The sequence below is a fragment of the Pseudorca crassidens genome, chromosome 5 (assembly GCF_039906515.1).
Source record: "Pseudorca crassidens isolate mPseCra1 chromosome 5, mPseCra1.hap1, whole genome shotgun sequence".
Lineage (NCBI taxonomy): Eukaryota > Metazoa > Chordata > Mammalia > Artiodactyla > Delphinidae > Pseudorca > Pseudorca crassidens.
In genome coordinates, this window is record NC_090300.1 from 56,067,430 (window position 1) to 56,082,891 (window position 15,462).

The 15,462-nt window shown below is 39.9% G+C and overlaps 1 protein-coding gene across 1 annotated transcript in view; it reads right to left on the minus strand.

The window, feature by feature from the left end:
* The window catches only part of SPATA16 (spermatogenesis associated 16), a 222,107-nt gene that overhangs the window by 39,233 nt on the left and 167,412 nt on the right, over positions 1-15,462 (minus strand). Inside the window, exons 6-7 of the mRNA XM_067737145.1 lie at positions 8,449-8,595; positions 7,309-7,421 (exon numbers count right to left, since the gene is read on the minus strand). Coding sequence (XP_067593246.1) covers positions 7,309-7,421; positions 8,449-8,595 — 260 coding nt within the window. The remainder of the gene's footprint in view (positions 1-7,308; positions 7,422-8,448; positions 8,596-15,462) is intronic.

Below are 15,462 nucleotides of genomic sequence, written 5' to 3' on the forward strand. Positions count from 1 at the left end.
AATTTGCAGTAGATCCAATGAGATCACTATAAACTGAGTGTTTGTGTCCACCCAAAATTCCTATGTTGAAGCCCTAGTGACCAATGTGATGTATTTGGAGATGGGGCCTTTGGGAGGTAATTATGGTTAGATGAGGTCATGAGAGTAGGGCCTCATTTTGGGATTAGTGCTCTTACAAGAATTGACAACAGAGAGCTTGCTCTCTGCCATGTTAGGACACAGAGAGAAAGTAGCCAACTGCAAGCAAGGAAGAGGGTCTTTAGCCGACTGCAAACCAGGAAGAGGGTGTTTGGCAGAACCTGACCATGTTGGCACCCTGATCTCAGACTTCTAGCCTCTAGAATGCTATTTTGTTATGACAGCGCAAGATGACTAAGATAGAGATGGATTTCTTAGTAGTAGTAGTAGTAGTATAGGGGAGATAGTTGAGTGGAACACAGTTGTGAGGAAGGGGAAGGAAGCTATGTGGTAGGAAAATCAGTAAAAATGTGCTTTTGGATTTGTAATGCATAGAATTACAAATCATGCAAATAAATTAGGGGTTTTATAGCTTTTGTAAAATGCTGAATAATGTTACTGAGCAGGTAAACTGCTGAACAGATGTTAAGTAGCTGTTTGTGATAACCCCCTTGGTTCCCCTTGTAAGGTAAGAACATCAAATCAACGATGTAATACTAAAACCACAAAAAAAGAATTCTTAAAAATTTCCAGCTTAAAGGCCTTTTGAAAAATATTTTAAAAGGGGAAATCTGCAGCCTTTAGAGCCCATTAACGAGGAGTTCCCTTTATGTACTTTCTTTTTTTTTTTTTTTGCGGTACGCGGGCCTCTCACTGTTGCGGCCTGTCCTGTTGCAGAGCACAGGCTCCGGACGCGCAGGCTCAGTGGCCATGGCTCACGGGCCCAGCTGCTCCGTGGCATGTGGGATCTTCCTGGACTGGGGCACGAACCCGTGTCCGCTGCGTTGGCAGGCGGACTCTCAACCACTGTGCCGCCAGGGAAGCCCTCTTTATGTACTTTCAATACAATAGCTTAAATTTTGTAAAATAGCACAGCATAACTCAGGTCTTATTTTGGGCTTTTTTTAAGACTGAAAGTAGAAAGGGCATATTTTCCCTGGGTCACAGAAAGGGATTAGATAATTTACCTTAAGGGTATATAAAGATCAATTGTCAGGTGGAGGGCGGAGTCAAGATGGCAGACTAGGATTCGTGTCTACATACAATTAGGGCACCTACCAGGCACTGGTGGGGGACCACAGACAGCTAAGGGGATGGGATGAACCTCCAGCGACTGGCTTGCAGGATCTTGGTTCCCAAGCTGGAGGTCAGGGCTGAGCTCCTGTGGTGGGAGCTCTGAGTCCAAATTGCTGGACTAACAGAGAACCTCAGACCCCAGGGAATACCAATTAGAGTGAGGCCTCCCAGAGGTCCTCATCTCAGCACCAAGACCCGGCTCTATCCAACTGCCTGCAAACTCCAGTGCTGGACCCCTCAGGCCAAACAACCAGTAAGACAGGAATACAGCCCCACCCATCAAAAGAAACGACAAAAAATATGTCACAGATGAAGGAGCAAGGTAAAAACCTACAAGACCAATAAATGAAGATGCAATAGGCAACCTACCTGAAAAAGAATTCAGAGTAATGATAGTAAAGATGATCCAAAATCTTGGAGACAGAATGGCGAAAATACAAGAAACATTTAACAAGGATCTAGAAGAACGAAAGAGCAAACCAACAGTGATGAACAACACAAAAACTGAAATTAAAGATACTCTAGAAGGAATCAATAGCAGAATAACTAAGGCAGAAGAACGGATAAGTGACGTGGAAGATAAAATGGTGGAAATAACTGTCAGGGAGCAGAATAAAGAAAAAAGAATGAAAAGAATTGAGGACAGTCTCAGAGACCTCTGGGACAACACTGAACACACCAACATTTGAATTATAGGGGTCTCAGAAGAAGAAGAGAAAGAGAAAGCGTCTGAGAAAATATTTGAAGAGATTATAGTCAAAGACTTCCCTAACATGAGAAAGGAAATAGTCAAGTCCCGGAAGCACAGAGAGTCCCATACAGGATAAACCCAAAGAGAAACATGCTGAGACACATATTAATCAAACTCTCAAAAATTAAATACAAAAAAGAGATACTAAAAGCAGCAAGGGAAAAGCAACAAATAACATACAAGGAAATCCCCATAAGGTTAACAGAAACTCTGCAAGCCAGAAGGGAGTGGCAGGACATATTTAAAGTGATGAAAGGGAAAACCCTACAACCAAGATTACTCTACCCAGCAAGGATCTCATTCAGATTCAATGGAGAAATTAAAACCTTTACAGACAAGCAAAAGCTAAGAGAATTCATCCCCACCAAACCAGCTTTACAACAGATGCTAAAGGAACTTCTTTAGGCAGGAAACACAAGAGAAGAAAACGACCTACAAAAATAAACCCCAAACAATTAAGAAAATGGTAATAGGAACATACATATCAATAGTTACCTTAAATGTAAATGGATTAAATGCTCCAACGAAAAGGCTTAGACTGGCTGAATGGATACAGAAAGAAGACCCGTACATATGCTGTCTACAAGAGACCCACTTCAGACCTAGGGACACATACAGAATGAAAGTAAGGGGATGGAAAAAGATATTCCATGCACATGGAAATCAAAAGAAAGCTGGAATAGCAATTCTCATATCAGGCAAAATAGACTTTAAAATAAAGACTATTACAAGAGACAAGAAGGACACTACATAATGATCAAGGGATCAATCCAAGAAGAAGATATAACAATTGTAAATATTTATGCACCCAACATAGGAGCGCCTCAATACATAAGGCAAATACTAACAGCCATAAAAGGGGAAATCAACAGTAACACATTCATAGTAGGGGACTTTAACACCCCACTTTCACCAATGGACAGATCATCCAAAATGAAAATAAATAAGGAGACACAAGCTTTAAATGATACACTAAACAAGATGGACTTAATTGATATTTATAGGACATTCCATCCAAAAACAACAGAATACACTTTCAACTGCTCATGGAACATTCTCCAGGATAGACCATATCTTGGGTCACAAATCAAGCCTTGGTAAATTTAAGAAAATTGAAATCATATCAAGTATTTTCTCCAACCACAACACTATGAGACTAGATATCAATTACAGGAAAAACTGTAAAAAAATACAAACACATGGAGGCTAAACAATGTGCTACTAAATAACCAGGAGATCACTGAAGAAATCAATGAGGAAATCAGAAATACCTAGAAACAAATGACAATGAAAACATGATGACCCCAAACCTATGGGATGTAGCAAAAGCAGTTCTAAGAGGGAACTTTATAGCAGTACAGTCCTACCTCAAGGAACAAGAAACATCTCAAATAAACAACCTAGCCTTACACCTAAAGCAATTGGAGAAAGAAGAACAAAAAAACCCCAAAGTTAGCAGAAGGAAAGAAATCATAAAGATCAGATCAGAAATAAATGAAAAAGTAATGAAGAAGGCAATAGCAAAGATCAATAAAACTAAAAGCTGATTCTTTGAGAAGATAAACAAAATTGATAAACCATTAGCCAGACTCATCAAGAAAAAAAGGGAGAAGACTCAATAGAATTAGAAATGAAAAAGGAGAAGTAACAACTAACACTGCAGAAATACAAAGGATCATGACAGAATACTACAAGCACCTATATGCCAATAAAATGGACAACCTGGAAGAAATGGACAAATTCTTAGAAAAGCACAACCTTCTGAGACTGAACCAGGAAGAAATATAAACAGACCAAGCACAAGCACTGAATTTGAGACTGTGATTAAAAACCTTCCAACAAACAAAAGCCCGGGACCAGGTGGCTTCACAGGACAATTCTATCAAAGATTCAGAGAAGAGCTAACACCTATCCTTCTCAAACTCTTCCAAAATATAGCAGAGGAAGGAACGCTCCCAAACTCATTCTACAAGGCCACCATCACCCTGATACCAAAACCAGAAAAAGATCTCACAAAAAAAGAAAACTACAGGCCAATATCACTGATGAACATAGATGCAAAAATCCTCAACAAAATACTAGCAAACGGGGCTTCCCTGCTGGTGCAGTGGTTGAGAGTCCGCCTGCCGAAGCAGGGGACACGGGTTCGTGCCCCGGTCCGGGAAGATCCCACATGCTGCGGAGCGGTTGGGCCCGTGAGCATGGCCGCTGAGCCTGTGCGTCCGGAGCCTGTGCTCCGCAACGGGAGAGGCCACAACAGTGAGAGGCCCGCGTACCGCAAAAAAAAAAAAAATTACTAGCAAACGGAATCCAACAGCACATTAAAAGGCTCATACACCACAATCAAGTGGGGTTTATCCCAGGAATGCAAGGATTCTTCAATATATGCAAATCGATCAATGTGATAAACCGTATTAATGAACTGAAGGAGAAAAAACATATGATCATCTCAATAGATGCAGAAAAAGCATTTGACAAAATTCAACACACATTTATGATAAAAACTCTTCAGAAAGTAGGCATAGAGGGAACCTACCTCAACATAATAAAAGCCATATATGACAAACCCACAGCCAACATCGTTTACAATGGTGAAAAACTGAAACCATTACCTCTAAGATCAGGAATAAGACAAGGTTGTCCACTCTCACCACTGTTATTCAACATAGTTTTGGAAGTTTCAGGCACAGCAATCAGAGAAGAAAAAGAAATAAAAGGAATACAAATTGGAAAAGCAGAAGTAAAACTGTCACTATTTGCAGATGACATGATACTGTACATAGAGGATCCTAAAGATGCTACCAGGAAACTACTAGAGCTAATCAGTGAATTTGATAGAGTAGCAGGATACAAAATTAATGCAGAGAAATGTCTTGCATTCCTATACACTAATGATGAAAAATCTGAAAGAGAAATTATGGAAACACTCCCATTTACCATTGCAACAAAAAGAATAAAATACCTAGGAATAAACCTACCTAAGGAGACAGAAGACCTGTATGCAGAATACTATAAGACACTGATGAAAGAAATTAAAGATGATACAAACAGATGGAGAGATATACCATGTTCTTGGATTGGAAGAATCAACATTGTGAAAATGACCGTACTACCCAAAGCTATCTACAGATTCAGTGCAATCCCTATCAAACTACCAATGGCATTTTTCATAGAACTAGAACCAAAAATTTCACAATTTGTATGGAAACACAAAATACCCCGAATAGCCAAAGCAATCTTGAGAAAGAAAAACAGAGCTGGAGGAATCAGGCTCCCTGACTTCAGACTATACTACAAAGCTACAGTAATCAAGACAGTATGGTACTGGCACAAAAATAGAAATATAGATCATTGGAATAGGATAGAAAGCCCAGAGATAAACCCTTGCACATATGGTCACCTTATGTTTGATAAAGGAGGCAAGAGTATACAATGGAGAAAAGACAGCCTCTTCAGTAAGTGGTGCTGGGAAAACTGGACAGCTACCTGGAAAAGAATGAAATTAGAACACTTCCTAACACCATACACAGAAATAAACTCAAAATGGATTAAAGACCTAAATGTAAGGCCAGGCACTATCAACCTCTTAGAGGAAAGTATAGGCCGAACAGTCTATGACATAAATCACAGCAAGATCCTTTTTGACCCACCTCCTAGAGAAATGGAAATAAAAACAAAAATAAAAAAATGGGACCTAATTAAACTTAAAAGCTTTTGTACAGCAAAGGAAACCATAAACAAGACAAAAGACAACTCTCAGAATGGGATAAAGTATTGGCAAATGAAGCAACTGACAAAGGATTAATCTCCAAAATATACAAGCAGCTCATGCAGCTCAATAGGAAGAAAACAAACAACCCAATCCAAAAATGGGCAGAAGACCTAAACAGATATTACTCCAAAGAAGGTATACAGATGGCCAACAAACACATGAAAGAATGCTCAACATCACTAATTATTAGAGAAATGCAAAACAAAAGTACAGTGAGGTATCACCTCACACCAGTCAGAATGGCCATCATGAAAACTCTACAAACACTAAATGCTGGAGAGGGTGTGGAGAAAAGGGAACCCTCTTGCACTGTTGTTGGGAATGTAAATTGATACAGCCACCTTGGCGAACAGTATGGAACTTCCTTAAAAAAGTAAAAATAGAAGTACCATATTACCCAGCCATCCCACTACTGGGCATATACCCTGAGAAAATGATAATTCAAAGAGTCATATACCACAATGTTCATTGCAGCACTGTTTACAATAGCCAGGACATGGAAGCAACCTAAGCGTCCATCAGCAGATCAGTGGATAAAGAAGATGTGGCACATACATACAATGGAATATTACTCAGCCATAAAAAGAAATGAAATTTAGTTATTTGTAGTGAGGTGGATGGACCTAGAGTCTGTCATACAGAGGGAAGTATGTCAGAAAGAGAAAAAAAATACCCTATGCTAACACATATATATGGAATCTAAAAGAAAAAAAGGTTTTGATGAACCTAGGGGCAGGACAGGAATAAAGACACAGACGTAGAGAATGGACTTGAGGACACGGGGAGGGGGAAGGGTAAGCTGGGATGAAGTGAGAGAGTGGCATTGACATATACACACTACCAAATGTAAAATAGATAGCTAGTGGGGAGCAGCTGCATAGCAACAGGGAGATCAGCTCGGTGCTTTGTGACCACCTAGAGGGGTGGGATAGGGAGGGTGGGAGGGAGACGCAAGAGGGAGGGGATATGGGGATATGTGTATGCATATAGCTGGTTCACTTTTTTGTACAACAGAAACTAACACAACATTATAAAGCAGTTATACTGCAGTAAAGATGTTAACAACAACAAAAAAGATGAATTGCCAATGTTTAGAGTAGCATCCAGTGTATCAGTTAATGTGGAGGAGCTAGCTTTCAGTGTTCTGAATTCTTATGTAGGCAACAAAATGGTTATATGCAGTAGCCAAATGTATGAAATAGGGAAAGCTCTGTGTTCACTAAAATTTTGTTACTGATTTGAAGCAAGAGATTCAATTCAGCCTTCAATTAGATATCAGGAAGCCACAAAGAAAAGGCTCTAGCCTGAGAAATGCTGGAAATTGCGAAGTGTAGCTTTATGATTAATATATTTTAAAATATAAAAGGAATAAAATCATTAGCTAAACTTTGCTTGGTTTTGCAAATAAGGTTGACTGTGAAAGTTTCTAAAATCCTCCGACACTTGCAATGTTTACACCATAAACTTTCCATACTTCTAGAATTGTCTGATATTTATATGTTGAAAAAATATAAAAGACTTATATACCTACATTCGATTGGGTGCTTCTAATAAAATCCAGTATTGGCAAGATTTGCTTCCCCATTCTCTGCATGTGTCTCACTGTGTCTTCTCTTGTCAGCAGACCGAAGGGAGTTTTATGTTCTAAAAATTGTAACAATAAACTTTTATACTTTTTCCCCCCAGACTTCCATTTCAAAATGCTTTCCTTAGCAAGCTATAAACAGATACCTCAATATTAATAGATATGAGATCTTTAGTATAGAAACGAGTCCCATCTCAAAGACCAGAAGTATAACAGTGAAAGATCTATGAGGAGACATTGCCCTTTAGAGACTATCATTTATTCCTTTTGTTGTGTTTCTTGATTGAGAGATCCACGGGACAGCCTATGACAATTCACCTCTCTCTGCAGAATATGCTTTTCCTGAGTTGTGAAAAAAATGTCATCATAAATGTGTCTGATTCTTGTCTTGTTCCTCCCAGGTATTATTCAAGTGTGCAGATTGCACTGACTTTGAATGTAGCTCGAAGCTGAGATAAGCCTCAGAGGACAGAGTGCCAGACAAAACACAAATCCTTAATTATGTGGGTAGAGCTGAAGGGATAAATTCAACCTGGTCATGAATTCAGCCCATAAGTATGAGACTTCACCTGAATGCTTACTTGATTTTTGAAAGTTTCAACTAGAATTGCTGAGCACCATTTAACTATAATACTCTTCAGGAGATCTGAGATCTTGGTTAATTACATAAGAAAAGAGTAGAACAGATATTAATACAATGGCAGATAATCCAAGTGATTTAAGGTGGTCATTGGCTATATGTTTGATTTCATACAGTAGTTTTGCTGCACGATTTTCTTCTGTGTTTGCTGATGGGTGATGACAAAAGCTTGTAATCTTTGAGTGCCCCACGATCAGGCACGGGTGGTGATGTGGTTGCGGTGAGATGGTTAGAGTGAGGGAGGTGGGCACTCCTGGGGGAACCAGAATTCCAGGTATTGTTAACTAACCCACAAAGAAGATCGGAAGGAGTTAAGTATGACCCAACAAACATTTTGGTGCCCAGGCCTTACTATATGCTAGGCTTGTGATGAATAAAGCTTAATGAACAATGCACAGTTCCTAATTTAAAACAGTATTGAAAGATAACAAGTCCAGGTGACTTACCTGTAAATGTTGGTAACTTCCTACATGATACTTTTTCCAAAAACTTCCCGTCGTCTTTGTTTTTGAACCCAAGAGTCAAGAGATACTGTTGAGGAGGAAAAGATGACCAGTCAGCTGTCTGAGGCAACACGTGGAGTCCTTGAAGGTCTGAAATATGACAGAAAAAGAACTAAAGAATTTATCATTTTATTGTTTTCAGGGTGTTTTCCCCCCAGATTTCAAGAATTATACTTGGAAAAAATTAAAGATACAAAGTAAGAGTATGTGCATCAAAAGGTCAAATAGATGATATATCAAAATCATACTTTATCCTTCATATTTTTATTAAAATATAAACATACACAAAGTATAGCAATAGAATATGGCTAGGTTATGTGTTCCTCTTTCCCCATATTCAAAATAATACAAAATTCAGGACCAGGTTGCAGGCTTAATATTTTTCTGTGTGACACCTTTCAAGAGAATTTGATTTTTCTGTCCACAGTTTGTTTAAGAAAATAATGTTATATGAAAGGAAAGAGAAAAATTACCAAGTAAGAATTAAAACATAAGGCTAATTAATTTAGTTGCTCTCCCTCCTATAGTTGAAGGAAATTTAAAATGATAAATGTACTAACTTTTGTAATTAGACTTGGAAATAACTCATGCGTCAAGAAAATGGTTCTAAAAGAAACTGTTCTTAATGACTAGAAGAGCTAATATTTACTTAGTACTTATTTTCTACCTTCCCTTGTTCTAAACATTTTGTGTGCATTCTGTTAAAATTTTTTTTATTGACATATAGTTGATTTACAATATTGTGTTTCAGGTGTACAAAAAGTGGTTCAATTATATATATATATATATATATATATATATATATATTTTCAGATTATTTTCCATCATAGGTTATCACAAGATACTGAAAATAGTTTCCTGTGCTATACAGTAAATCTTTGTTGCTTATCTATTTTATGTATAATAGTTTATATCTGTTAATCCCATGCTCCTAATTTATCCCTCCCTTCCTTTCCTTTCCCCTTTGGTAATCATGTTTGTTTTGTGTGCATTCTCTTTAAATCCTCACGATACATTCACATAATTGGTGCTTTTGTCCTCATTTTACAAATAACCAGGAGGTTGAGGTACACAGATGGGCAGTGACTTGTCTGGAAACACGCATATAAGTGGACAAGGCAGGATTCACACCTGGGCAGTCTGACTCCAGAGACCGTGGGCGTAACCACTGCACTCTGCTTTAGGCTTGCTTGACTTTGGATTACTTTTGGGACAGGGACACATGTCAGCCTTGGGGTCTTGGAGGCCAGATTTACTTCATTCATTTTCATTCTGGGTAATAATGCTTTGGTTTATTACAATAGACTTCTCAAATGAAGGATGATGAGCAGAGGGTTTAATGAGCCCTCCCTATTTAACACTGCCAGAAAGGGAAAAAGATGAAATTCCAAATATCCTTGAATCATGATTTAAATGCGAATTTTTAATCTAGAGTCAGAACTCAAATGGCAGTGTTTCAAATACAGTCTTTGCTATCTGTATTATTTCTTTAGGAAATAATAGACACAGTAAACCATGAGTGTTTTTATCCACCTTCTCTGACTTCCCCCCTCTGATTTTTAGCTGCAGAACCCTTTGTTCAAACTACAATTTACTGAGAAGCCCAATATTCAAAATTGGTAAAGGTAGAGCTGTTCCATTTGAAGCCTGGATCACTGACCACTCAACTCTCATCACTGTACCCCATTCTATATACCCCCCACACAGTAGCCACCTTGAACCCCTCCACAGAATCCCAGTTTTTCAAAGCGCAGTTTGGAAAACACTGCAGTAAGCTATTTGGCACATTTTGGTTAAGTAAATAGCATACGGCTGTCAAACAGAGAGTTAACATGTATGCTGAAAATTAAAAGAAAATATTACAAAATATCTTTTAAACACAAGCACCGAACAAAAATATATTAAACATGATTTAGTCTTTGGTGACAGGATCTGGTAACCACTAAATATTATTGAGGGTTAACATGTATGTGACACTTCTTCTGTGCCATACACATTATCAGGATTATCTTTCTCATTCAACAACAGTGTAGAGCAGGACACATTATTATGACCACCTTACGGATGACCAAACTGGAGCTTCAAGAAATTACAGACTTGCCCGACACAGCAAATGGAGGGACCAGAATTGAGAGTCAGGCTGCTGAACGTTGAAGCACAGGGCTTAGCTCTCAAAACGATCCTACGACAGTGATGATCACTCTGACAGTTAGTGGGAAGCATGTTACAGAAGCAGGGCAATGTCAATACATAGATGGTTTTAACAGACACAATTCTAGATAGAACACTTCCTTACTCTATCTAGAAAAGTACAGCAAAGGCTCAAGGGTTCTTAGAATTAATAGTGTAACTTTTAGGCACTTTAAAAGCAGATTGTAGTATTAGATGCTTCTTTAGTTGGTGTTTGCCTCTTTTTAAACGGATGGCTCATTTCTATAAACAAGGTAAAATGTGATTTCTGCATCTCCATCTCAAGAGTGCAGAAAGTTTCTTTGCTTTTGAAATCTACAGATACAGACACACCCAACCCAGAGTTTACCAGTTTTACTGAAGTGGCCAATAACCGGATCATGTGAAAAGGCAATTAAGTAAAAGTAAAATGGACACTAGCTCATTCTCCTGATAAATGGTCATAACATTTTTTTTTTTGATTGCGGTTATTCTTTAGCACTCTCTAAGATGCTGACATGTCTGAATTGTCAGTATTTTCAGGAATTAGCATACTCTGGAGTTGGAGGGCAGGAGAAGGTATGTGTTTCCTGGCTATGGTTTGCTCTTTAATCTGGTTTTGCTCCCTGACCTAGAAGGCCTCAGCACTCCTGGCCATGCTGGTGGTGAAGTCTGGGGCCATCCTCTGGGGAGAGCCTTGGCTTTCTGGGTAACTCTGGATGCCCAGAGGCCCCCTGAATGGATGTGGGTAGGCTTTATGGACGCTCTGACTTCCCCACAGACCCAGAGTATATGTAGCTTGTTGACATAGAAGCCGCTGGATCCCAGGTACCCTGAAGCCTCCTGCCAGCACCTGCTTCCAGCTCAGAGAGGGTTCCCTGCAGGACACCTCTAGGACTTTAAGGTGTACATTAAAGTGCTCTTGGAGGCCCCGGAGTCCTGAGGTTCAGAATAGTTTACGGTGTGCTGTGCATGGGCTGGTGTTTGTGGTGAGTTGCAGGAGGCATCTTGAGATCTGGCATTTTCTGACGCCCCTCTATTGCCAGAAGCAGCCGATGTTTGAGGGCTCTGTTATATAAATAGCACAAAGACTTTGAGAGGTTGACCTCTTCCTGCTCTTAAATATTTGATGGATAAAGAGGAGACCTGTATTAATAGTGACAGTGGTTAGATGAACTAGAAAAACTAATATTAGCACTATAGCTAATTTGTTATAAAATATACTTGCAAAAATGTGTTTTCTGTTCCTTTTGATGCTGTACGTTTCATCCTGTTGAATCCATTGTTCAATTCTAGTCAAAGTTTTGAAATGAGAGAGGTCCCTACATACATACTGTTAAGTTAAAAAATATTTTTAAAGTATCATTTTTATTCCATTTGTATGCAGAGTAAATTGCAGTTGTATGAACATTTAGCCTAGCAAGTGGTCTGTGACCCAAAATGACGACACACTTACCAGATGTTGAATCTCATGTAACATTAATTTGAGTGCTAATTGTTCTAATTTTATGCTCATAAACCTTTACCTACATCCGAAAAGCCCTGTGCCTCTGATGGATATGAAAGTTAACCAGAATATATTGTCCTTTGGTAGGAAGGTTGAGTTGATTAAAAATGTCGTCTTTGCTCCTGTCACGTGAGAAGAGAACTTGAGAGAAATAAATCCCTTAATGCATTCCTTTACAATTTATCACAATTGCAGGTGAAATTTAGATGACTAGGACCAAATTTATTATTAAAAAATCAATTTGCAGGTATGATGCAGTTCCAAATTTGTACCATTAGGGAAGCAGGTGTTTTAAAAAAGAATATCAAAGATAGATTATGCAGATTAAGTTTCTTGTAGAAACATGATCTTTCAATTCTTTATCTTCCAAATGAAAGATGTCCAACTCTCAGCAAAAGAGGGTAATGTTTGCCCTTTATCAAGAACCTTTTATTGTACCTCAGGAGGCTGGAGCTGACCAGCTTTCAGGTACTCAAGACATTCATGCTCTTTGACCTTCCTCCCTCCCTGAAGTCACCTCCCTGGAGTTCAGTGACAGTCTCTTCTCTTTCTCTCTCTGTTTCCCTCTCTTTGTCTTTCTCTCTGCCTCTTTCTCTGTCTGCGTCTCCCCATCTCTCCTACACATAAACATGCTGCTTCTTCTTCCTCCCTTTTTCTCCTGCATCTCATTCAGTGCACCTCCTAGCTGTCTGTGGCTCACTGACATGTTCTTCATATTAACACTCTCGGTGGAATTTTCCTATTCTTTCTTTTGTTAATTAATTCATTAATTATTTTGGGCTGAGTTGGGTCTTTGTTGCTGCACGAGGGCTTTCTCTAGTTGCGGCGAGCGGGGGCTACACTTCGTTGCGGTGCGCGGGTTTCTCATTGTGGTGGCTTCTCTTGTTGAGGAGCTCTAGGTGCGCGGGCTTCAGTAGTTGTGGCTCACGGGCTCTGGAGCACAGGCTCAGTAGTTGTGGCGCGCGGGCTTAGTTGCTTCGCGGCATGTGGGATCTTCCCGGACCAGAGCCCCCTGTGCCACCAGGGAAGTCCAATTTCTCTATTCTTGTGGCATTCGCTATTACTTCTAATCCAGCAGTCCCATCCTTTTTGGCACCACGGACCGGTTTCAGGGAAGACAATTTTTCCATGGATGGAGCGGAGGATGGTTCAGGCGGTAATGAGACCGATGGGGAGTGGCAGATGAAGCTTCGCTCACTCTCCCTGCCGCTCACCTCCTACTGTGCGGCCCGGTTCTTAACAGGCCGTGGACCGGTACCAGTTGGGGATTGGAGACCCTTGTTCTAAATCAAAAGACTAGGGGTCCAAAGCCATAGTCTCATCTGCAAAATTTCACCAATTTCAAACAGCATTTCCAAATGCCTACTGGGACATTGCTATTTGCTCACCATTAAAAACGTTACCTCAAATACAGCAAATATATTCCTTGAAAGTGATTTTTTAAATGTCCACAACATCTCTCGTCCCTACTTTTCACCAGCATATTGAAGGGATGGCCATTATTCACCCAATTACTCTGGCTTAAAATTTGGAAGTCATTGTTAACTTTTCTTTCCTCATATTCCCTGACATTTAGTGAATCTCAAAAACTCATTAAATCTGCCCACTGTAACACAACTCATATTAACCCCGCTCTTTGCATTATCATTGCTACCACCCTGGTCAAATTTCTGATCACATAGCATCTGGATTACAGAAAACGTTTCCCAACAAGCCTCGCTGCCACCAGTATGATTTCACACCAATATATCTCCACACCACCACCCAGTGAATATTTCTGAAATATCACCTTTGTTATGGTTACATCACTCCTCAGGAATTTCAGTGCTTCTTTCCTGGTATTCAGGGCTCTCAATTGTGTGGATGTGTTTCACAGTCTATTCTTCATTCCTGTGTTTTCTCCAGTATAAACCTTTCTCATCAGGTCTGCTGATTTCACTAATTTGTACTAGCCTGTGCTCATCCTGCCTCTGAATTTTTCTTTGTGCTTTTCCACCCAGAAACATCTACCTAATCTCTCAATATTTCTTTTACTCAGTCAATTACTGTACTTCCAGATGTGCCTAATTTAAGTCCCACCTAGTCCATAAAGGGCTACCTGAGTATTTCAGTACCCCCCCCCACCCAAACTCTTAAAGAACACCCAAACTAAAAATAGAACTACCATATGACCCAGCAATCCCGCTACTGGGCATATACCCTGAGAAAACAATAACTCAAAAAGAGTCATGTGGGGCTTCCCTGCTGGCACAGTGGTTAAGAATCCACCTACCAATGCAGGGGACACAGGTTCGAGCCCTGGTCCAGGAAGATCCCATATGCCACGGAGCAACTAAGCTAGTGTGCCACAACTACTGAGCCTGTGCTCTAGAGCCCGCGCTCTAGAGCCCGCGAGCCACTACTGAAGCCTGTGCGCCTGGAGCCCATGCTCCGCAACAAGAGAAGCCACTGCAGTGAGAAGCCCGTGCACAGCAACAAAGAGTAGCCCCTGCTCACCACAACTAGACAAAGCCTGCACACAGCAATGAAGACCCAACGCAGCCAAAAATGAAAAACAAAAAAACCCCCAAAAGAGACATGTACCACAATGTTCACTGCAGCACTATTTACAGTAGCCAGGACATGGAAGCAACCTAAGTGTCCATCGACAGATGAATGGATAAAGAAGATGTGGCACATATATACAGTGGAATATTATTCAGCCATAAAAAGAAACGAAACTGAGTTATTTGTAGTGAGGTGGATGGACCTAGAGTCTGTCATACAGGGTGAAGTAAGTCAGAAAGAGAAAAACAAATACCGTATGCTAACACAGATATATGGAATCTAAAAAAAAAAAAAGAAGTTTCTGAAGAACCTAGGGGCAGGACAGGAATAAAGAGGCAGACATAGATAATGGACTTGAGGATATGGGGAGGGAGAAGGGTAAGCTGGGACGAAGTGAGAGAGTGGCATGGACATATACACACTACCAAATGTAAAATAGATAGCTAGTGGGAAGCAGCTGCATAGCACAGGGAGATCAGCTCAGTGCTTTGTGACCACCTAGAGGAATGGGATAGGGAGAGTGGGAGGGAGACGCAAGAGGGAGGGGATATGGGAATATATATATATATATATATATATAGCCGATTCACTTTGTTATACAGCAGCAACTAACACGACATTGTGAAGCAATTATACTCCAATAAAGATGTTAAAAAAAAAAAAGAACACCCATACCACTCACTCTAGAGTGAATCTCCTAATGTTTCATGGGGGTATGTCTCATCTCTCCAATA